Genomic DNA, 25520 nt, shown 5'->3' with positions numbered 1-25520 from the left:
TCGAGACGATTATAGGAAGCCCGCTTCCCGTTATTCAGGATACTGCTTATAAGTGCTAGGTGCTTACAGCTCGAAGCACTGTTAGAGACAATTTACCAACACCATCAATGTTCCTTTGGTACCTGGGATGCAATTCATACTGCCTTAAAAATTTGAACTTGGAAATCTAATTTCAACATAATGTAGATGGAACACAATGGAGCTAACCAATAAAGAAACATATGGGATGAAGTAAACCCTTTTCTAATCAAGTTGCTGTTACACTTCTTATTGCCTGGGCAAATGAATTCAATAAATCAGTACATAATGTCTAGTTAGGGTCTTAAAAAACTGCTCCATGATAGGTACAAAATAAAATAGCATCTCAAAAAATATTAGTGATGTTGTAAAGAGTTCAGAATAAAGTAAAGAGGATCTCACAAGACTGGTAACAGGTTACCAACCATCCATTTCTCATTCAATTTATCCTTGCTGAGCCTAGCCAAAAAGGGGATACACTGAGAATGGCATACCTCTTCTTTCTCGGGGCTATTTCTGGATTCCACTTCAACTTGTAGAGAGATGGTCTCTCCAATACTCCTCCTCTTAGACAGTCTGTCTTCATCTAAAAGGGGAAAGGGAGATAAAGTCATTTTCTTTCCCAGCTGGAAAGGTTATGTTTCTAGCATTTTGCAGGGAATTATAAAGCAAGAGGAATTATTTGGCCCTGGTTTCCTCAAATGGTCCTGTGACAGTGATTGATAAATAAACACATGCTGCCTTCAGAGAGGCTGGATTTCTACAATATGCTAAACTCTTAATGTGAGTTAACAAAACATAATTGAACATTTATATACAAAAGCATAAGCCATATTATGGCTCAACGTGACAGCCTATTTCAGGATAGTGAGGTACTGAGTTCCCGTAATAGGTTGAATCATTAACTAACCTGATTTTTGCTTAGTTTGCCGTGTTGTGTGAATCCTATCAATGAGCTGAGTACTGGTTCACCCTAGTCCAGCTTCCTTTATCTGCTGTCTTTGAGATTGTTGGCTACAGTTACAGCCAAAATAATTATAGTTATAAGGTTGTTATTACTTAAAATTGTGGAGCATGCATTTCCAAGACAAAGAGAACTTGCTTTAATTTCCTAGCCCTTTTGCTTGTAATCCTTTAATTCAAAAATACAGTGAGCATGTTCTTTGTACCATCGAGACCACTGAGAGGACTGTTTTAAGCAGAACAATGAGGTAGTTTAGCAGAACAATGAGGTAGTTTATAAGCACAGAACACTCCTGAAAGATAGGCCAACTTGTGACAATGAAAGGAGCCACCAATAGTATATTTTAAAGCCTAGGCAAGTGCTTTGCTTTAGGAATTAGTTATAATTACAAAATCTTCATTTTTCCTTGACGTTTTTAAGTATACCTTGCTTTCAGAATGGCTTATCTTTAGGCAAAATTACAAACCACTGAGGATATTTTCCCCAAATCTGAACCAATGTTTATATAAGAATAAGTGTGATTATGCAAAGCAACCACGAACATTGCTTCTGAACCAGTAGTGCTAGATAACTTCAAGGGCACAGTGACTTTCCAATCCTTGCTTATTCTCAAAGCTGTGCCCCTCCCAGTAAGACAAATACCACACTATGAAGCAACAACACACAGTTCTTGAGGTTGACAGACCATACAACTTTGTTTCACTTTTTTCTGTTTGGGTGAGAGACCCACAAGGTTTAGAAAACTATAAGAGGAAAATTGCAAATGTTCAGTTAAACATGGGTAAGAAAGAATGCAATGGATATCCTGTAAATGTAAGAGTTAAAAATAAAGTGATGTTGCTGTGCAACTCAAATCCTGCACAACAAATAACACTGGATGAAACAAAATGAGCACATTGCATAATTTATCCAAAATTGAGGGTCTGCTTAAGTTATTTCTGGTTTTGCTAGTCCCAAAGTGCTTTATTACATATAGAAAGAGTAGAGTTTGTTCCTGTTAACTGCAGTTTTTCAAGTAGGCTGCATAATTGAATTCTGTACCCTCAAAAAGCATTTTCTGGAATGCTGTTCAGCTAAGTCTTAAGCAGGAAAAGACAATCTTCATCTTATTGTACTAGCTAAAAAGCCTCTCATCCTCTCTTCAGTTCTTGGACAAATGCAAGGAACTGAATTCAGCTCACCAATTTTCCATCAGAAAGCCATGGTTGATAGAGAGAGTGGGCTGTGTAAGTACAGACTAGTCTAGAAGTCTAGAAAACTAGAATCTCTCCCAGATCCCTTTCAAGTCTGTTATTCTGTTATTGTTCAAGAACCAGTTACAAAGAACAATCTTGTGTTCTCTGTGCTTCGCACAATTGGGGGTGGGGGGTGGAGGTGGAAAGAGGCCACTCCCTGGGTTCCTCCTTTGCAGGTTACCACAGAGCAACTCTTTCTCACTTTGTATTCAATATCTACATGGAATGGCTGGGTGAAATGATATGCCAGTTTGAGATTTGATTAATTATATCTGCCAACGTTAGGTTGGCTAAAAGAGGCTGTTGAGGTTCTATTCTAGTGTCTGGAACTATGTGGGTCTGGCTGGCAAGGAACTGTCTCTGACTCAATCCTATCAAGGCCAAGTAGCTGAAGATGCTAGGGCCACCTAGATTTAGAGATGGCAGAAGGCTATTCCTTCAGCAAGTACATTAAAACCAAGAGGGATAAATGAAACACAATGCTGCTGTATTTGAGTGCAAAGCCCAGCTGTATGAAGCACAAAGACAACAGTGAAGAATCAACCATCTTCAATTTGGCTCTTTAGAATACTTTTAAGTCATAACACAACATAAATTTGCTCTGAAAAGTAATGATAAAATTCTTCAGTAGAGAAAAATATATGACCCATTGCCCTCATACCTGTCAGCTGAGGGATGTAAGGTGTGCTGAGTCTATCTGAATTGTAGCCACTCCCTCCCAGCACTTCACTGATCTTGCTTTGCCGGAAGAGGATTTCGGGGCCAAGGTGATCCAGGTTCCGTGACAGCCTTTGGGTCAAAGCAAGAGAAACAATACATGACTGTCCCAATGACTCCCCAAGTACCCATATCACTCAGTAAATGTTCTCCAGGGAAGGAAGGACACATGTGGAAAACAGATCTGAAAGCAAATGATGGAATAATTAAATTGGTTGAAAAGCCCATTTGTCCAAAGCATTATCTAAACTAAGATTTCTCAATCTTATCGATTTTAAAATGTGCAGAGCAACTCTCAGAATTCCCCCAGCCAGCAATTCAATTCTGAAGTTGAAGCCCATACATCTTAAAATTGCTAGGGTTGAAAAGCATTGATCTAAATTACAGAGGGATATAAGCAATCTATTTTAAGCTAACAATGGCTCTCATACCTGGGTTTTTCTACAAAGACACCTTCAGGGAGCAAGTAGGGAGCCTCCTTTTTCCTCATTTCTATAACCTGGAGAGAAGAAAAATACAAGACTTTTTTTTACCAAACTTTATGCACTGGGTCCAAACTTTAAGACTGGGTCCTTTTTTTGCCTCCAAAAGAGGCACCAGGTTTTATTTTTGGGGGATGTCTTATTCACCTCCGGCACTGACATCCCCACCCAGTAGGTCCACTTCTTCTGGAGCCGAAGCAGCAGCTTCATTCTGCGGCTGCATTCTGGCCTGCATTTTGCAGTCAGGCCTTTCCGAAAGGCCTATGCAGCCAAGAACTGAGCTATGGATTCAATCCATAGCTCGGTTCGCGGCTGCAGTGGCCTTCTGGAAAGGCCTGTGATTGAGAAATGCAGGCCTGACTGCAGAAGACACCTCAGAAGAAGTGGGCAGTGAGGAGAGGCCTGACTGCAAGGTAAATGGGTGCAGGGCATGTGGGACAGCTCCACCCTCCCACCCCCGCCCTAGCTTGATTTTTAGGTGTGTGCCTGGCCCCCAAACTAGGGCTTATTTTTGGGGTAGGGCTTATATTAGGCCCACTCCCAAAAATCACGCTAGGGTTTATTTTCGGGCTAGGCCTTACTTTAGGGGAATAACAAATATCAGATTTTATCCAATCAGATATCAGTATTATCTTTGGACGCTTTGCCTGGCAAGTCTAATAAGCTTCCCTGCTCTGTGTTTCCCAAAGATATGGCTGTAGTAAGTATGAGCGGGCATCTAAATATTACTGGATGCCATCATTAGTCCAGTGCAGGACTAAGAGTTGCACAGAATGAATTGGAGTTAAGAAAGCACTGCTACTCAGGAATCTCCTGATTAGTATTACTGGGTTAGCAAATTGAGTTTTCAGTATATCGAATCTGGGAGCCTGGTGACAATTTCCAATATGCAGTTGTTAATAAAGGCACTTGTACACACAGTCCTTAATCACATCTTGCTGAAAGTTGATAAAGTTGGTGCTTCGGAATCACTTTCTTCCATATGATATATAGGCAGTGATGGAATGGCAGGAAACCACTTAGTGTGATCACTCTGCATCATATGTTGAGAGGCAATGAGAAGAGAGACAGAGGAGAGACAGCCACACTTTTCAGGAAAGGCTTTGGATGGATGGGTTTAGTCCAGCAATGTCTGATACGTGTGAGTACTTTGAGGCTGTAGGTAGTTCACCTAGTGTGGCTGGGGATCACAAAAGGGAAAGTCCTGTTTGTGGGTTCCCTAAAAATCCCACTGGTTTTTACAGGGTATGGAGGGCTGAGACTTCATATTCTTATGATAGGTTTCCCCAACCCTGTGTGCTCCAAATGTTTTGGACTGCAGCTCCTAGAAATCTGAACCAATCTGTTTGGACCAGTCTGAAGGAGGCTTCCTGGTAGGAAAAAAACCCCAGGTAAAGGAAAGATAAGCAAAGGTAAGGTCAAGTGGCAGACCTCATGAATATGCTGGCAAAAGGCAGGCACAGTGGTCAATTGGCTGATCAGGTTCAGGTAGGCTGCTCCAAGGGCGTACAGGGCACAGCGGCTGTACAATGGCAGGTTATCCTCGTTCACCTGGGCCAGTTCCTGCAAAGAGAACAGACAGCATTGTAGTGAAAGGACAAGCAAGCTCCCCCAACCCCCATGTAACAACAACAACAACAACAACAATAATAATAAAGTTGGAATGGACCTTGGAGATCTTCTAGTCCAACCCCCTGCTCAGGCAGGAAACCCTATACCAAGGGTAGGCAACCTTGGCTCTTTTATGACTCGTGGACTTCAATTCCCAGAATTCCTGAGCCAGGAATGCTGGCTCAGGAATTCTGGGAGTTGAAGTCCACGAGTCATAAAAGAGCCAAGGTTGCCTACCCCTGCCCTATACCATTTCAAACAAATGGTTGTCCAGTCTTTTCTTATAAACTCCCAGCGTTGGAGCATTCACAACTTCTGTAGTAAGTTGTGGACAGCCAGACATGTCTGAGTTTCAGGTTACCTGCACTCATCTTGGACATAGAATTTGTATCGGCATCAGAGCTTGAAGGTATATAAAGGCAATAATCCAAATCCCATCAGAGAGAAAGAAAAAAAAATCTTTTTTTTTTAAAACCAAGGTAGTAGTTGGGAATGGCCTCAGGATTAACTGGTCTAAATCCGGGAGGATTCAAGAAGAACGGAGGAAAATCTGTTTCAGGAAAAATGCTATCTTTGAAAGGATGGGTAAAAATTAGATAGAAATGTTGAATGTTTACTTTTAATATGGCATGCACGATTAAATTTAATTCTGATTCTACTTATTACTACGATTGATCTCTCTTTTGGTATCAAATTTTTTATTAGTTTATCAGAAAAAGGTTTTTTGCCCTTAAGGTCAAAGAATTTGAAAGAGTATACTGAATTTTGCTAACGTAAATGATGATAGCCTATAAAGATTAGTAAGTGCAAACAGAAATAAATAGTATTTTCCACAACAAGAAAAAAAGAGATGGTCAAATTGATTGCTTTATTTAAAGAAAAGAACATTTTATTTTCATTTGGAAATCACTTCTGGATTTTGTGCTTGTGATGGGATTGATCTCTCTTTCAAAGCAAAGGGGCTGGGTTTCCCTTTTGGGGAACACAGGGCTAGGAGTGGTGCTATAAAATCTATTTACTGTATTTTTCGGACCATAAGACGCACCCAGTTTTTAGAGCAGGAAAACAAGAAAAAAAAATCCTGAACCAAATAGTACCAGTATACTAAAACAGGGCTTTTCAACCTTTTCATCCATTGTACCACTTTTAGGACAAGGCAATGTCACCCAGCAACGTGTCAAAAACTTGACACCCTCCCCCTAAAAAAGGAAAAAAATGATAAAGTACAGGTAGTCCTCGACTTATAATGATTCACTTAGTGACCGTTCAAAGTTATGACACTGAAAAAAGTGACTTATGACCATTTTTCACACTTATGACCGTTGCAGCATCCCCAGGGTCATGTGATTTACATTCTGATGCTTGGCAATCGATTCATATTTATGATGGTGACATTGTTCCAGGGTCATGTGATCGCCTTTTGCAACCTTCTGACAAGCAAAGTTAGTGGGGAAACCAGATTCACTTAACAATCATGTTACTAATTTAATTTCTCTCTCTCCTTCTCTTTCTCTCCCTCTCTCCCCTCCCTCTTTCTCCTCTCCTTCTTTCTCTCTTTCCCTTTCCTTCTTTCCCTATTTTTCTCTTTCCCTCTATTTCTCCCTCTTTCTCTCTCCCTGTTTCCCTCCCTTTCTCCTTCTCCCTCTCTATTTTTCTCTTTCCCTCTATTTCTCCCTCTTCCTCTATTTCCCTCCCTCTTTCTTTCTCTTGTCTCTCTCCCTTTCTTTCTCTTCCTCTTTCTCTCTCTCCCTCTATGTCCCTCCCTTTCTCCTTCTCTCTCCCTCTTTCTCTCCCACTTTTTCTCTTTCCCTCTATTTCTCCCTCTTCCTCTGTTTTCCTCCCTTTCTTTCTCCTTCTCTCCCTCTTTCTCGCTATTTTTCTCTTTCTCCCTCCCTCTCTCTCTCCCTCCCTCTCCCATTGTCCCTTCCTTCTTTCCTTCCTTCCCTCCCTCTTTGTCCTTCCCTCTCTGCGTTAGAGCAGTACCTACGGAGGCAGCCCGGCTTTCTCTTGCAGAAGGCAGGCTGAAACGGAGCAAGGAATGCGAATCGCCCGATCTCGCGCTTCAGCGATCTCCTCTTCTCGGTTTCAGTTTCCCTTGCTACAAGACAAAGCAGGCTGAAACGGAGCGAGGGAATCTCCCTTGCTTTGTTTCAACCTGCTTTCTCTTGTAGCAAGTGAAGCTGAACCCGAGCAGAGGAGATCGCAGGAGCGCGAGATCGGGCGATTCGCATTCCTTGCTCCGTTTCAGCCTGCCTTCTGCAAGAGAAAGCCGGGCCGCAGGGAGATTGCAGGAGCCAATTGCAATCTCCCTTGCTTTCACTTGCGGAGGTTGGGGCTGGCCATACGGATCACCTTCGGACCATAAGACGCACCCTTGTTTCCCCCCCCCCCTTTGGGGAAAAAAAGTGCGTCTTATGGTCCGAAAAATACGGTACTTTTTATTACAGATAGTCCTCATTTAGCAACTGCTCGTAGTTATGATGGTGATGAAAAAGTAACTTTGTGACTAGTTGTCGCATTTATGACCTTTGTACATCTGTAAAGCAAAGGAAAGCTGAAGTAAGGTTATAAGTCCAATCATGGTTTCAAGTAGCAACTGCTTCCCTTAATGATACTGCCAGTCACTTGTGGTCACAAAACAAGGAGTACCTGTAATATATCATTTGTTTTTTTTTACTTTCCAGTAAGGCACAAGGACTTTATTTATTTATTTATTTATTTATTTTAATTCCATTTATATCCCGCCCTTCTCCGAAGACTCATCTTCTAGTAGACAAGTGATGACAGCACTAAGGAGCTAAGATGTGTAGACCCGGAAGAGAGAGGCAGTTGAGGCCTTTTCCTCCTACAAGTCTAGCTCTGTGGGTACAATCATTATTGAACCTGAGCATGCATTAGATTAGTGCCTTTATCATCTTTATTTTAACAAATCAAAACTGTCCCAACTACCCTAACTTATTAACAATATTTTTCTTTTTTCTTTTGAAATTATTATACTTTATCTTTGTGGTTTGAATTAAATTATATTGTTAGAATTCAAGAGCATTTTACAGTAATTGGCAGGAATTGCATAATAGATCCAACTCTTTATATAAACTACACGCAAGAAACTCTTGCAAATTGCTTCTGCAAGGAATCTAATGAATCCAAGGACTGGGGTAAAAAAAAACAAACATGCACACTTGACCTCTTCTCACTTTGGATGCTTGTGATTTGTTTCTTTTTAAATGTTTCCTACTTTTAAAAAAACAGAAGCCAGTCAGAGTCGTTTGGATTTAGGCAGCTTCTAAAATATACTAAATTGCATTAAATAAATATTTTTTTTATAACCAGATGGCGTCTAAATACATGTGAAGAAGAGCAAATATGGGTGTGTGGCATATGGGAGGGAGACATTTATTTATTTATTTAAAAGATTTACATAGCAGCCTATCTTCTAACCAATTCTGGGTGGCTCTCAAATCAAAAGTTAAAGCAACATATGAAAACTAAAACTGAACACACTGAAACATTAAAAACAACATAAACCTGATGCCCAGTCAAACTTCTAATGTCCAGTCATCCAATCCTTATCCCAGAGCTTAGAGGAAAAGCCAGGTCTTCAAAGCCCAATGGAAGGCTAGGAGGGTAGAGGCCTGTCGAACCTCAGTGGACAGAGTGTCCCACAGGGCAGAGGCTGCCACAGAAAAAGCACACTTCTGAACTCGCATCAGATGGCAATACTTAGGGCAGGGCTTTTCAACCTTTTCATCCATTGTACCACTTTTAGGATATGGCAACATCCGAGTACCACCAGTCGCCTACCAAGGTATCAAAAACTTGATAACCAAAAAAAAAAAAAAAAAAGGAAAAAAGTGATGAAGTACAGATAGTCTTCGACTTACAACAGTTCGCTTAGTGACTGTTCGAAGTTACAACGGCACTGCCCCCCAAGCCACAGCCGAGCAAAACACCTGCCTGCCTGCCAGGCGGCGCTCTTCCTCCTGTCTGAGATTTTCATTGTTGTGAGCATTTCTGTCGAGGATTGGCAGCAGGGGTGGGTTGGGGGGTGTTTGGTTTTTATTCCCCCCGTCTGCTGGGTGGTTGCAGCAGGTTTTGGTCACTTCATATGACCCTGGGACGCTGTGACCATCATAAATATGAATCAGTTGCCAAGCATCTGAATGTAAATCACAAGACCCTGGAGATGCTGCAACATTCCAGCTGACTGACGCTTCTTCTAGGCTCAGAAGCGCCAGGATCAGCGCCGAGCTCCAGCTGTACCCTGGTGCTGATCCTGGTGCTTCTACTGAGCCCTGACAGCCCTGCAGCTCCAGCTATCTCTCACGCAGGCTTGTGCGGTGCTGCCACCAGTTCAGCTCATTCCCCTTCCCCGCTACCACTTTTCTAGGATGATCGTGTATCACCTGCCAGGTGCCAATGTACCACAGGAGGTACCTGTACCACTGGTTGAAAAGCCCTTATTTAGGGGAAGAGCCCAGGAATGTGCCCACCCTATCTGGCCTGGTAGAGAAAGGTGGTCCTGCAGATAACCTGGCCTTGTGTTATATTCTATTGCCATGTGATATGCTTTAACTAGCACCTTGAATTGCATGTAGAAAGAAAGTGGAAGCCGGTGCATTTTGCACAAAAAGTGTTACTTGGGCAAACCTAGGGGTCCCCATTACTCTGTCTGCTGCTTTATGCTGGACTAGTTGAAGTTGGAGGATGGTCTTCAAGGGTAGCCCTATACAGAGTGTATTGTGATAATTCAAATGGGAAGTGACCAAGGCATGAGTGACAGTGAGCAAGGCCTTCTGGTCCAGGAAAGGATGCAAGTGATGCACCAGATTTATCTGTGCAAAAAACTTCCATAGCCATGGCTGCTGCCTTCTCTATTTCTATTCACTTGTCATTCTGCCGTATCAGTTGACTCCAGTGCCAAAGATACCATATGCAAAAGGATACCATATGCAGTAGGTGTTTGTAATACAGATCTGCAGGGTATGTTGAAGAGGGCTGTGTATCACTTTGGATTCAAAGGCAAAAAAGAAAATCCCAAGAAAAGGCACATTTATTTAATGAATTGCAGACAGGTAATATACTTGTGTCCCTATGACCTCTGAAACACATTTCACTTTTAGATCCAATAGGCTAAAAAGTATAGTAGTTAACAAATCATAAAAGACAGGTTCACCAGCTTTTGTCCTCCAGATGTGTAAGGCTAAAATCAGGACATGAATTGCAGTTCAATGCAAGGCACAACCAGATCTCTGCTGCGCTAATCTTTTTAGATGCTGAAAAGGCTTTTGATCAATTGAACTGGCAATTTTTGTTGAAAGTTTTAGACAAAATGGATTTTGGGGAAAATTTTTTACAACCGATTAGGGCATTATACCAAAAACAAACTGCCCGAATTATAGTTAACAATAGTTTGACAACAGTATGTAATATTGAGAAGGGCACAAGGCAAGGGTGTCCGCTATCGCCCTTGTTATTTATATTAACATTAGAGATATTATTGGTTAAGATTCGGAATTCGGAAAAAATTAAGGGGATACAAGTTGGAGATCAGGATTACAGATTGAGAGCATTTGCAGATGATCTGGTTGTTACAGTGACCCAGCCAGAGAACTCTGTTGTGGACCTGATGGAGATAATAACACAATATGGGAAGGTTTCTGGATTTAAAGTAAATATACAGAAAACTAAAATTTTGGCTAGAAATATGACAGTTTCGCAGAAGGCTCTCATAGAAGGATTAACTGGATTTGAGATTGTTAAAAGGGTTAAATATTTGGGGGTGATTTTGTCGCCCTCTAATACAAAGCTATATAAAAATAATTATGAAAAGTTATGGGGGAAAATTCAAAAAGAACTGGAGAGTTGGGAAAAATTGCAATTGTCTTTGTTGGGACGGATTGCAGCAGTGAAAATGAATGTCCTGCCCAAATTTTTATTCTTATTTCAAATGATACCGATTCTTAAGAAAGACTCTAACTTGGAGGAATGGCAGCGTGGTATCAATAAATTTGTGTGGGCAGGGAAAAAGCCACGAGTTAAACTTAAGATTATGCAGGATACTCGTGAGAGAGGTGGCCTTAAAATGCCTAATTTTAAATTATATTATGAAGCTGCTGCACTAGTAGGAATAAGTGATTGGATTAATTTGACACAATCGAGGTTATTAAATCTTGAGGGCCATGATCTGTTGTTTGGCTGGCATGCATATTTGTTGTATGATAAGAAGGTAGATACTGTGTTTAGGATGCATATTTTAAGACAGGCATTGCTGAGAGTTTGGAAGAAGTATAGACATAAGTTAAGCAGCAAGATACCATTGTGGGCAATCCCAAAACACGCAATAGAAAATATACATGCTGGTTTCAAACGTGATGAGACTACCTACAAGGAAATTTTAAGTTTGGAAAGGAATATTTGGTGCTTGAAATCATATAGTTTCTTGCGAGAAGAGAAGGTTGTTCAGACTTGGTTTCAATATATTCAGTTACAGGCCAGGTGGAAAGAAGACCAAAAAAATGGATTTGCAACGACTGATGAAAATTTGATAAAGCAAATTAGAAATCAAGGACCAGCACATATTAAACGGATATATCTTGCATTGATAGAGATCGACTCAGAAACAGAGCTTGTTAAGGATTGTATGATAAAATGGGCCCAAAATATTCAGGAAGTTATTACAATGGACACGTGGGAAAAGATCTGGGTGAGGAATGTAAAATTCACTCAAGCTCAAAGTCTAAGAGAGAACTTTTACAAAATGTTTTATAGATGGCATCTAGATCCTAAAAAGCTTGCAAGTATGTATCCGAATTATCAGCCTAAATGTTGGAGGTGTGGTGATGAAGAGGCAACATATTTTCACATATGGTGGACATGTAAAAAGGTCAAGGCTTTTTGGATAAAAGTCTGGTGGAACATGCAGAAGATTTTTAAACAGAGGATAAAGTTTTGTCCGCAATTTTTTTTGTTGGGAATAATTGTTGACGCTACAGTTGTGGACTCTAAGTTGATGTTGAATTTAGTTACGGCAGCAAGACTTTTGATAGGTCAATATTGGAAGAAAGAGGAACTGCCGACTATACAAGAGTGGATTTTAAAGGTTTCCGACTTGGCAGAGATGGCGAAGATTTCGGCCTATTTGAAAGATTACTCGCAAGAACATTATATTATGGAATGGAGAAAATGGATTGAGTTTATCCAGAATAAGTATAGGGTCAAGAAGTTTTATCTAGCATTTGAATAAGTCTTCTTTCGTTTTCTTTTTTCTTTTTTTATTTTGTCTTCTATATATATTTAATAATGCTAAGTTTTGTTTGTTCCTATATAAGTTAGAGAGTGATGGATTTTAGAATTTATAGTTGTTAGTATATGGTTGTTTATGATTGCTTTTTTATATATATATACCTTGTATTTAGCTCTGGGAAGTCCGGGGGGGGAGGGGGGTTGGGGGGAGGGGGGGGAGGAGGGAGGGGGGGAGGGGGGGAAGGGGGGAGGTAGGGAGGGGAGGAGGGAGGGGGAAGGGGGTTTTTTAAAGGAAAACTGTATTTTTAAAACTTTTCAATTAAAAAAAAAATAAACTAAAAGAATTGCAGTTCAATGCATCTGGCAAGGGAAGCTGATTTCAAAGGGATTAGACTATTTAGAATTCAATTATGTCAGTTTCTCCAGGAACATACCTTAAAGATGTTGAGGCAAAACATATATCAGAGTTATCAAGACTTCTTTTCTTTGCTTGGATTTGTTGCAGCACAGCAACACAAGTCCACAACACCTGCTGCATTTTTGCAATCAATACAATTTGTATGAAGCAGGAGGGGTAGATGTGCACATTTGCTTAATTAGTCTTAAGTCTGGGTAGGAACAAATTGTAAAAGAAATATAAATTGTTTCACTGATTTCAGTGTCACTGTCAGCATTTGAATATGAATTGTTTTTCACTGTTTAAAAATTCAGGGGCAGCAATTTAAGGCTATTGCTAGTGAAAAGACAGGTTTACGTATAAGTCACCTTCCATATCTAGGTTTAGTAGTAGCCCTTATAAAACTGTTTGCAATTTATCATCTGAGATGTGATCTTGTCTTCCTTGAAGGTTTTTTTCTGTCCTCCCTACTAAGGACTTGGAAGATTCTTCAGTGTGCACATACCTGTATGGCCAGAACCAACCGGATGAGGTCCACTACCACCTCTTCATTGGCCAGTTCAATACTGATGAGTGCCAGCAGACTGTAGAGAGCCTCATAGTGAGTACGCCCATTATTGTCTTCCTTGCAAGTGAAATACATGTGTCGATACAGCTGCTGGGAGTGCTGTGAACAAATATAACAATAGCTCTTTAATTTAACTGAGGTATTGAAGGCAAGGCTTCCACACTTTAGCTTGATCAAGAGCACAGGTGTCAAACTTGCCATATCACGTGACGTGTCACGATGTATCGTGACTTTTTTTTTTGCATTGCCGGAGCTGGGGTGGGTGCAGCCTCCGCATGATGCAACCGACCCGAGGGCTGGCAGTTTGACACCCCTGATCAAGAGGATTCTTTTTTAAGGTTTATCATATAGTACTAGTGATATAACCAATCAATCCCTATCTTTTTTTTTAATGACGTGTTTGGCAAGTCCTCAATACCTTTTTCATGAAGACAGTATCTTGGCGTGAACATTTGTCCACTTTCAGCTTCAGGATGGAGATATCACTGATAGTGCTGTGCAGAAAAAAAAAGAAAAAATAAATAAATGTGTGTGTGTGTACGTGGAAGCAGGCCATAACAAAAGGGTGGAGAAGATTGTCCATCTCCCCTCCTTTTTAGTAACTCATAGGATATTTCAAGGAGTGGTGGAATTACATTTTTATGCATAATTTTTATTAAAGAAATTTTTAACAGAATAGGAATAATGTAAATTTTGAAAGATAAAAGTAAGAACTGTAATTACTGAAAGTAAGTAAATAAAGTACTAAAAGTAAAAAAGTAATTACTAAAAAAATCCACAAAGAAAGAAATAGACAAAGGAAAAGAATAGAATGAAAAAGTTATAAAGAAGCAGCTTCTAGTCTCCTTAAATATTTTACCTTCTCTAAGGCTACAACATATTTTTTTATTTCCACAGTCTACCCTTTCTAATCATCAAAGGGAATGGTAAAATTACAACAGTGTTATACATCAAAGAAAATTTCCAGTAAATAAATCTTGTGAAGGAAGGATGCATGTATTTCAAAATAAGTCATAGCCTAAATCCTTCACAAATTTTAATTCAAAACAACAATTGCAAAACAGTACTTATCAATAGGTAAGTGGGACAAATATATCTGGTGTTCTCAGCACCATCACCATATAGTCATCCTTCAAAAATGACACCATGTAGTCACAACGTTATTGTGTTTATTATGTGATTATCAATTGACAACATTATTCCCTTGGCCAATTGTGATGAAAAAGCATTCAAGGGAAATTCTAGCACTGAGCAATGTTAGTGGAGAAGAAAAAAACACCTTTTTGTATAAATATTCTTTGCATTTATTTCTATTCTTTATGATAATAACAATATTTAATCTGTACATTCAGAATAGCTGAATGAAACTTTGGTTCAAATAAACGCTACAATCGTTAGACTTCTTAGAAGGCCATCACAACGGTGAACAGGAAATCATACAGTTTCTACTTAGGAAGACAGAAGGAGACCAGTGTGTATTCACATTGTTTGTAGCAAAATTATCTACGATACTGTCCCATCTCATGCAGCATCTCCTCTCTATCACAAGAAAAAAACAGACTGAAAACCTGATTGTCTGGAATTTGTGCTTATTCCCATGACGGTCAATGAAGCTGATGAGAATCTGCAGAACAAAAAGGCGAATCTCTGCATCCTCCATTAACGTAGCTGACAAGAGCCTGTCCAGGAAGGAGCTGGGAAGGGCTGTGAGCATGTTACTGCACTGGAAACCAGTGGAAACCTGCAGGTTCGATAGAGAGCTTCTCTATTAGTCAATACTCAGCAGTTTGTCTGCAATGCACTCAATAATAATGACAGAGCAGCCAAGATATCGCTAAAACAACCTCTCTCCCATTGTTCCTAATTTCTTTTTCAAAGTCTTAATTTGTCTAGATTTAATTTGTATTTCAGAGATACAGTTAGTCTAGGTTAAAATGGCATTGGATGATTTGTAGTTCAGCATGTGGGATACAAGTGGTAGACACAGCAAGTTGTAGAAATACAGCCACTGCCTTTTCTTAACCCTAGTTTAGTTTTAATGTGTTACTAGACAACCCATGACTCTTCGTGTCCATTGTTTCAGAGATATTTCCTTACCAGATTCCTCAGTGCCTTCAACAATGGCAGAACTTCTAACATACTGGAAAAATTCTTTAAAATTCAGAGAGAGATTTAGAGATGTATCTGACTTGATAGTAACTCATGCTGAAATGTGTAGCTGTCAAACATTGAGAATTGATCACAGGAATTATTTTATGACATTTTGTACTATACCAGTGATGACAAACCTTTTAAAGACCAAGTGTCCAAACTGCAACCCAAAACCCTTTTATTTATTGCAAAGGGCCGCATCAGCATTGTGGTTCCCTCAGGGAGGGCAGGGTATGTGGCCCATTGGGTGGGCATGGCCAGGGTGGTCACAGCAGACTGGGTGGTGTGGCCAGGTAGGTGTGGCCATCTTGATGCTCTAACACCTCTACTCGAGCTTGCCAGCTGGCCATTTTTCCTGCTTTGTGCTGGGTGGGGCTGCTGCTCTAGGCAGTGGCCTAATGGACCTACGCGAGCTGCTAGTGGCGGTGGTGTGCATGCCCACAGAGAGGCTCTGAGTGCCACCTCTGGCATGCGTGCCACAGGTTCGCCACCACTGTACTATACCATAAAATGCTTATGATGATTGCTATGCCATAAATATTTGATAAAATCCCTAAAATTTCGATTGCATGGGAGTCAGAGGTCCTGGATTTGGGGCACATTTGAGATTCCTTGTTCAAAAGGTTTTATCCTATGATGCACCATTTTATTAAAAGTTTACAGACACTTGAGTTTTAGTAGGCCAAAAGGTACATTATTACCTACACAAATGTGGTAGCTATTTTTCTCTGCAAACCTCACATGAAAAATGGAACATCTCTGTCACATACCTGCAGAAGAGATTTCAGCAACATGATTTGCGTCAACCGATTCCTGTTCTCCCTAAAAAACCACCAACAACAGATGAACACTCAAGATTGAAGCCACATAGAAAAAAAGACAGCCTACAAAACCAAAGGCCAACCAAAGTCAGGACAGGATGAATAAGAAAATCATCAGCTGGGAATGAAATTATGTATGAAATATAACCAAACACACACAACCTCTTATAAGTATGTATCATTAGGCAGCAAAATAACATTCCTCCAGCCACAGGGTGGAGAAAATCTGAACCTGCTGTGGTTATGTGGGTGAAGCAAGCAGACAGGAGCAAAGGGTCACCACAGCAGATGTGCTAGTGGGGATGGAGTATGGTGAGGAATGCCATGATATTAACTTGTTTTTCCCTGCCACTTTCACTGTTTTGAAAGAACAAGAAGATTGTACTTTCAATTTCTAGCAGGTCTAGACTACATTTTCCTCTTAACTCCATGGGTTACAGAAAAGGGATGTAGGAACTAAAGATTGCCCACCATGTAGCAAAACCTCCTAATGGTTATTGCTAAAACTTCACTCATGTCATATACCTGTTCAAAAAGATTGCTTTTTCTACTGAATTGTTCATTGCCAATTCCTCTTCAACTAATTGCTTTGAGAAATAGGACCACCCTTTTCTCTGGCAACATAAGCACCAGGAACAAATTTTGAAAAACATAATACTGGTCAGATTAAAGAGTCATTTCCCTCACCCTTCCCGCTGGAACCCAACTCCAAGAAAGAAAAAAAATCTTGATCTAAAAAGCCAGTAATTTCTAACTGAATGGATGAGCTCTTCACAACATGGATTTCTAATGTGCATTTAGATACTATAAAGGGCCAGACATTCTACTATCAATTGAGTAGCTTCATCAAGCTACTCAAACACTGAATCTCTTATAACATCTCCATGTAAAAATCTACTCAGAAATAAGTTGATGCTTCCTATTTTTTTATTTTCCTACTCTCCCCCTAAAAGAATCTACAACCCTCTGAGAAGACACATTATGTAGAAAGAAGTGGCCTATGATCAGCCAATAACAGAAATTGCTCTTTTAGTCAAAAATTAAATATTTATTTAGGGTTGGAAGATGTGGTGCCTAATTAACTTTGGTTTAATCCAAATAATCCAAGCCTGGATTGTAGATCAGACCTGCTTAGTAATGATATGAGAAACTATCAAGAAATGCCAGGATTATAGGGTAGACTGGAAAATTGAAAACAGTTTCAGAAGGCAAAGGTTGTTAAGCAGAGTTGATTCCCAGTCTTTGACTTAAATCTGGTCACTGAATTTTCTAGACAAGATTCCTACTCTTGACAGAATATTGTTTCTTCCTCAGAAAATGCTAATACATGTTAATAATCCTGTCTGGGGTGACATATGAGTAAAGAAAATTGCCTTTTTTGACCTAAAGTTCAATTAACTGATACTCTATGTTTGCCTTGTATCCCTTTCTGATTATAATAGAGATTCATATAACTTATTATTGATTCATATTCAAGGAAAGCTAATAAGAATGTTTCTCAACCTTGGCCTTTTGAACATGTGTGGATTTCAACCCAGCAGGGCTGGCTGGGGAATTCTAGGAGTTGAAGTCCATACATCTTCATGTGGCCAAGACTGAAAAACAGTGGTCTATATGGGCTTTTGACAAGACATTGACATCAAGGAGCAATTCAGTTATATGAGGTAGAAAAATTACAACCCAGAAATAAATTCTCTTCTTATAAATAAATTCTCTCTTATATTTTTTTTATAATCTGATGCAGCCCAGCATAAGCATAGATTCCACAACTCAGAAATAAAGTTATCTTAAATAAAAAATCCAGATCTGTTAGTGTTGTGGAAAAATACATTTTTAAACAGTTCCTTCAAAATACTTCACTTCCAGCTTCCATTTTCTCTTCTGCTGCCTCTTTAAAACAGGTTTAAGATAGGCATGCTGGGTACAGATTACAGGAGTTTAGAAAATATCTTGTAGGTAAAACCTTTTCTACTCTGAAACATACACTTTCCTGCACTTTTTTGTTCTTTTCAATTAAAGAATTACATAAATAGAGATACATGAAATATGACTTAGAAATTAATGAGTAATTGCTTGGATTACATGTGATGAACCTGAAGATGGACAAGGAGTTACGCGATTCTTTGGACAAAATTATATGCTCTTTAAGACTAAAATATCTTCCCATTCAATTTTTGCATTGTGACACTTAGACAGAAAATTATTATTTAAAAAAACAATTATTAAAAATGATCTTGAAAGGAAGAAGGGAAAAAAACCAGAAGGATGAGAATAAAACAACTTGCCCCAAATTGGCATCCCCTATGGTATTTAATAATACCGCCATAATTATTAGATAGCACAGCCAATCACAGTGTGATAATAATGGAATCATAATCCAACATACTTAGAGGGTTTCCAGCTGGGGAAGTCTAGACTGAAGGATAGGAAATCAACCGAGAGAGGGGAAACGAAAAAGAAAGGATTAAGGAGTGAAAAAGAGTGTTGTCCTCACCCAGCTTTGCCCATGTCTACAGGGTGATGCAGAGAAGGAAGCGGAACTTTGCTCATGATAAACAGCATGACCTCCGACCTCTGATAGGTAGGCAGAGTGCTGGCAAAAGAACCTGGGAAAAGACAGAGCAGGAAAAGCATGCAAGATAGTCTAGTAGGGGTGAGGAGCGGCACAGAGCTGGTGTGGGAACCCAATAAGGAAAGGACAAAAAAAAAAATCACCGGCAAGAAAGTATAGATTTTAACCAAGATTTTCTTAATGCCAGGAAAAAAAAACCCTCCTTATCCCATCAGAATGAGAACCCCAAACCAGATTCCCAAGTAAGAGAGATCAGGTCCTGCTATGAGTTGCTGTATACGTTGCTGTGGAGATACTACTTTCAAATCTTGCTTGGCCACTAAATGAATGTAATGCTGGATCAACAGTGGAGAACCACAGATATGCTGGATCTTTGGACTAATTTAGATTGCCAGGCTCTTCATTTTTTTTTAATGGCCCTTTTCTTGAACTATCTTGGTTCAGCAATAAAGATGCAGCAGAAAAATTAAGCCAATCAACCTTTCAACAATAAAGTACTCTTTTACTAAAGCACTTTATTAAAAAAAACACACCGCTTCAATGGTTTAATGTATGAGTATGCATGTGTATATATACACATATATGCAAATGTGTGCACTTTGAAGGAAGAGGATAGAGTGAAGGAAACTAAGTGTGGAAAAAAAAAACAAGAGACCGGGACCACTTCTGGAATGGTTCCAGACCTTCCTGCACTCTCTGTCAGAATCCATTTATATCACATTTCATAAATGTATAGGTAGAACAATGTGTTTATTCTGGGGATTCTGCCATCTCTCCGAAGGGGGGGGGGAGAGGATAGACTTTAGGCATCTTCAAACAACAGGGAACATTTGAACAAAAAAGGAAGCAATAACCATAAAACCAAGGAGAGTTCCCTTTCCCATGGAAGGGCCTGACATCTGACCAAATGGATGAGGGGAGGGGCTGAAATGGGAATGCTTTATATAGGATTGAAATGTAACTTTGTTAGATTCCGTCTTGTATTGCCACAATCGATTCCATCCTAGTAAACATTTTCCTTTTGGACTAAACTTGCATCCAAGAGTTCTTATTTCCTAAGATGTGGATTGAGGTGGGTCCTGACAGTAGACGGAATCTCTTTAAGAGTCAACCTGGAAGGGAAAACCTTACCGGGGGACTTTGCAACAAATACAATGTCAAAAACTTTAATCCAAGAGTTCTTATTTCCTAAGATGTGGATTGAGGTGGGTTCTGACACTCTCTTTCAATGAGTTGAGTCTGATGGACTAGATGTAAAACTATAAAGAGCTGGTTGAGACAAGTTAGATCAGACTCTTGGGCAGGAGTCATAGGATGCATGTTTAACCTCAGGGCTTTTTTTCTCATAGAACGCTCAGAACGGAGTTCCGGCACCTTTTTTGGATGGAACCTTGTAGGGTAGGCAAGGCGGGTTGTATGCAATGTGTGAGTTCCGCCACCTTTTTCTTTTACAAAAAAAAAGCACTGCTTAACCTGAAGAATATTTAAGGTTTATTCCCCATGAGACAGCTTCAAAACCTCTCCATCCCCAGAGGACTGCCTCCTTATAATCCCCAAACTTCAGGAAATCATTGGAATAATTTCTTCTTTTCTTTCTCTTTCTTTCTCTCTCTCTCCCAAGTCTCTTGTGACCTCTGCTGGCCATGCAGTGCATAAGAGTAAACAAATATTATCTTCTGCTTTCCTTCTAGATTTTAATGTGAGGATGCACATCATATTTATTACTTAGGACTTAGTGGGAGCTACGGAGCAGCCTTAGAATAGTTTTTAATCTGCTCAGTGTTAGAACCAACAGACTTTCAAGAGCACCAATATCAGGAAGCGCAGGGGGTTTTCCCCTCACTCCTAAGGAAGTTGCTCCATTATTGACTCAGCCTTCCATCCTTCCAAGGTCGGCAAAAACGAGGACCCAGATTGTTGGCAACAAAACACTGACTTGGTAAACCACTTAGAGGAGTGTTGCAATGTCTAAGTGCTATTGCTATTTCCATACAGCAAAGATCAGGGAATCCAGGCGTTATGGTTTAGTAAGTACCAGGCTTAGCTTCCAAATCTTTTCTAGTACCTAACCTTAAAAGCAGATATGGATGGCCACATATGGTCCACCAAATATTGCTGATGTTGTTTCATCTCTAACATTTGCTGGGGTGACAGTATATGCAGTTCTGCAACATTTAGAAGGCCACAAATTTACCTTACCTTAGCTTTCCCATGAGCAAGGATAAAGGGGGGCTGTAAGCAGCTTCATAAAGTAATCTTTCTACTTATAAAGTACACTATGCATGACTGACAACAGAAGGTGGGACTGTCATACAAAGGTAATATGTTATTGGCAAAATTGATATCGCTTGTATGGATTAAAAACCAAGCTTAACACAGCATTGAAATTAGTTCAGGGCTCTCACTGCCAAGTCCAAAAGAATACGTTCCCTGTGTAATGGGAGTCACACCATTTTTTCACCAAACAGTATCAAATTGCTGCTTTAGGATGAAACATGGCAAAACATGGCACAGAGAATCATATATGTTCCATAAAGGTAAAGGTTACTCCACACATGCATGCTACTCGTTTCCGACTCTAGGGGCCGTTGCTCATCTCCGTTTCAAAGCCAAAGAGCCAGCGCTTGTCCGAGGACGTCTCCGTGGTCATGTGGCCGGCATGACTAGACGCCAAAGGCGCACGGAACGCTGTTACCTTCCCACCGTAGTGGTCCCTATTTTTCTACTTGCATTTTGACGTGCTTTCGAACTGCTAGGTTGGCAGAAGCTGGGACGAGTAACAGGAGCTCACTCTGTTACGCGGCACTCGGGATTCGACCCGCCAAACTGCCGACCTTCTGATCGACAAGCTCAGCGTCCTAACCCACTGAGCCACTGCGTCCCTTATATGTTCCATACAAAGACCCTATTAGAAGGGAAAAGAGAAGGGGCAGCTCTTTATCCTACCCACCAATCTCAAGGCCAGTGGATCGGGCCCAAAGTTTCCCATAATTAGCACAGTTCTGGATTATCTAAGGGTGAAAAATCTGGGGGAAAATAGAGAACTTGCTATTCCTTTTTAGAGTAAAACTCAACTAAGTATTATTGGTGACATCATTTGTGCCAGATTCTCCCAGGAGTTTTATCTTGGAAGGCAATAAGAACATTCCCATTGAACTCTTGCTTTCAGATCAAGCTAACTGCTCTAATACTGTTTAAAAGTCTATTCATTATAAAGGCAGCAGAGTTCCATGTGCCTTTTGATACAAATTTCAAGGAATGGTTTTTGTCTTGCAGAAAGTTTTAGCAGAAACCTTGTACTAAGCAACTGTGGTGTGAACTCAGACACAGTTCATCCTGGGCTCATTAAACCCAGAAATATTTATTTATTTATTATTTATTTTATTTATTATATTTTTATACCGCCCTTCTCCCGAAGGACACAGGGCGGTGTACAGGGCAATAAATATAAAAAACAGAATATAAAAGTTAAAATACAATTAAATCTACTTAGACTGACAACAGTTTATCAAGGTCTTCCCCAAGTTATCCTTCTCCAAATCCTTCTAACTAGAGATGCGGGCTGGGGAATTCTGGGGGATGAAGTCCACATATCTTAAAATAGCTAAGGTTGAGAAACACTGCTTTAGAAACTCCAGTTAGCCCTAAAAAAATCTCAAGAGATTATACTGAACTGTGAACCATGCAAAAACACAGCATGCATCCAAATAACAATGCCTTACCCACTGTAGGACTAGAATAGTCCCTTTGGGACTTTAAATGGCTCATCATGTTTTTTTCATTATTTTAATATGGAATTTATTTCTGAAGGCACAGGCTGCTTGTTGAAACTGTTTTTTTATTGCTAATTATTACTGTGCGTGGGCAATCAAGGAAGAGGAAAAGGGCTGTGTTATTTTTTTTAAGAAGCTAAACACAGGCAAATCTAATAAAACAGTTCTCATAACACAAAGGGATTGCAAACTCAATCACGACTTAAAGGTCATCTTGTCTGGAGCTAATGGGAATTAAGTAAAACAGTTCTAATTCAACTAAATGGCAAGATAAAGAATTAAAGAGGAGTCTAATATAGGTTCAGGTTTGCTTTTGCTGTAGTGAGAAAAATCAACAGTAGCAAAGGAGTTGGTTATAAACCTAAATAGATTTCCTTTTTTGAGAATGCTTATAGAAAAATTAGTACATTTATTCCTTCCTTCCAACACCAAAGACATAACTGACAGATCTGCCTGCACCTAGTAACAGAAGATGGAGCTTTCTGGAATTGTGCTTTACCAAAGGTACACAAGTATAGAGATTGGTTGAGTTTGGGAGACAATTAATGATATGTGGTTACTAGTTTCCTGTACAGAAGAATCTGAAATACAGATTAAAGTACAGTTTTGATGTACTGGCAGTGGTGGTGATCAATGGTAACTTTCACCCTTCACAAACAAACAAGCAGGCTCATCATGTTTGAGATGTTTTAGAAGACTTTCATACAGGATCTTATATATATCTTATATATATCTTTGATTCCCCTTTCTCTGAATAAAAGCAAGACCTGCAGCATTAAAAAAATAGATGCAGTTTCTAATTTCCTATCATTGTGTCTTTGTTAAACCTGTATGAAATAAACAGTTGGCAGGATTTATTCAAATTTACAAGACTAATGGAAACCTGTGATGGGAAGGAAGCATCTGCAGTGCTAGATAAAACCAACAGTCTTGTCTTCTGAGCAAAAATGCTTGGGGCTATCTAGCATACCTGTGGTCTTGATTATGGCCTCCTGGAACATTCTTTCTTCATGCTCCTTAATGTTCTTGGTGCCACCAGCAATGACACAATCAAAGCTACCCGTCAAAGCATAATCAATACTCAGCCGCAGCTGCCTTAGAAGGGTATTAAACATCTCCAGTACAGTTGGTCCTAGAAGCAACACAGAATATATCTTTGGAAGGAAGAACATTTGGAGGTTTCAGTGCATAGAAAGGGGTGTGTTTTTTGCTGGATCCCAACAAAAAGGGGATGTTTGTTGCCTAAGGATTTGAATACATCTATATTCCAATTGAACTATCCAGGGTATTTTGATGCAAAAAAATGAGAATTCCTGGGAAAGATTTGATGTTCTCCTTCTAGTTCTTCAATCTTAGTACTTTTACTTGTGTTGCCCTATAAATCCCATCAGAGTTTAAAAAAAAGACTTCTATTGTTAAATACGATGTACTTATTTTGATCTTAAAAGCCCAGACATCAGGCTTCTCTTAAAAGTCTAGTTTTGGCTATTCTGAAATATCTCCCAAAGAACAATTCTTGATCAATCTTTTCAATGGATCCATCTAGGTTTCTGTCTGCAAATAGGTTGATCGGTATTATTAACTATCCTTTGGGGAAATTCAGTTTTTGGAATTTGAGAACTTCGATTCTTGAAGAGATACCTTTTTGAAGGTCATCCAGGCTACTTACCAACAGATCCAGAAGCTGCAATGATGGCTGCTTCAGAGAGCACCTCAACTATCCCTGCCCGTACAGTGGCAGCATTTTTGCTGTTGGCATCCAAATGGCTCAGGAGTTGCTGGATCACCAAATGGGAATGTTGTGGCTAGATACAAAGAAAAAAAAAGAAAAGGTAGAGCAGACGGGGAAATAACATTATGAACTATAGATAGAGCCTTGGTGGAGCAGTGGGCTAATGCCTCCTTAAGTAACACCAGCTGCCTGCAATTAGTGCAGGTTCAAGTCCCACCAGGCTCAAGGTTGACTCAGCCTTCCATCCTTCCATGGTAGGTAAAACGAGGACCCAGATTGTTGGGGGCAATAAGCTGACTTTGTAATAATGCCGCTTGGGGGGGCCTGAAAGCCCTAATAAGCAGGCATATACATAGAATGAAGGCTATTGCTAAGCACATTTGATTTGTGCTTAGATTGTAAGCCGCCCTGAGTCTTCGGAGAAGGGCGGGATATAAATGGGATTAAATAAATAAAATAAAAATATCATTAAGAGCAATCTGAGAGGTGAGTTATGGAAGCTAAAGGTTACTGAAGTCTTCATACTCCACATAAGTAGCACGTACATATTTCACTGCACATCTCTGCCTTCTCTCCCTCCCAGATTAGAATATTTCACTATTTAATGAAAACAAAATACCATGATTACAATACTAGACCAAAAAATTACAGGATATGCACGAAAAGTTCACGTTGATTAACTTTTCCTCCTCTCTCTTCATTTGGCTTGGAGGCAGAAAAGCTCTATGTGCCTAAATCAGTATTTGCCTGGAGTCTTTTGTCATGCTACTGAACGTGGGTGCATATGTGGTTAGGGTGCATTTATCGAACTAGCTTATGTATCTCAAAATTCATTTTTTCAACCTAAAACGTATATGAGAGCATTTAAACCTTTTTAAGGAATGAGATTCCATAATGAATCATGGAAGCTGGGTGTCAAGCAAGATCCATCCACATTGCACCTGTTGTATGAGCTGCACCAGCTCTCAGTTTCCTTCTGGGTGCAATCATTTTTAAAGACCATGGGGCCAGGTTATTTGCAGGACTGCTTCTCTCTAAAAGCATCTGCCCATCCTATCTGATTGGATAGGTAAGCATTCTTCAATAGCCAACACTTGCCTGAAATGTTGCCATGTAGTGGGACCTCAGAAGGATATTTTCAGTGTCTGCTGTTACTTTATGGAACACTCTCTCCCCATGAACTAGCAGATGCCCAACCTTATAGCCTTCTAGAAGGCCGTCAGCATCTGACTTT

The 25520-nt window shown here is 39.8% G+C and overlaps 1 protein-coding gene across 1 annotated transcript in view; it reads right to left on the bottom strand.

Annotated features, from left to right (window-relative positions):
* EFR3B (EFR3 homolog B) overlaps positions 1-25520 on the bottom strand; it is a 117269-nt gene that overhangs the window by 7434 nt on the left and 84315 nt on the right. Inside the window, exons 9-19 of the mRNA XM_083360863.1 lie at positions 24224-24359; positions 23525-23686; positions 18704-18815; positions 16159-16210; positions 14806-14978; positions 13656-13731; positions 13175-13336; positions 4848-4979; positions 3366-3433; positions 2879-3006; positions 513-604 (exon numbers count right to left, since the gene is read on the bottom strand). Coding sequence (XP_083216989.1) covers positions 513-604; positions 2879-3006; positions 3366-3433; positions 4848-4979; positions 13175-13336; positions 13656-13731; positions 14806-14978; positions 16159-16210; positions 18704-18815; positions 23525-23686; positions 24224-24359 — 1293 coding nt within the window. The remainder of the gene's footprint in view (positions 1-512; positions 605-2878; positions 3007-3365; positions 3434-4847; positions 4980-13174; positions 13337-13655; positions 13732-14805; positions 14979-16158; positions 16211-18703; positions 18816-23524; positions 23687-24223; positions 24360-25520) is intronic.

Source organism: Vipera ursinii, assembly GCF_947247035.1.
Source record: "Vipera ursinii genome assembly, chromosome: 1".
Classification (NCBI taxonomy): domain Eukaryota; kingdom Metazoa; phylum Chordata; class Lepidosauria; order Squamata; family Viperidae; genus Vipera; species Vipera ursinii.
Note: the sequence above shows the minus strand (reverse complement) of the source record. Positions and strands in the feature narration are given on the sequence as shown.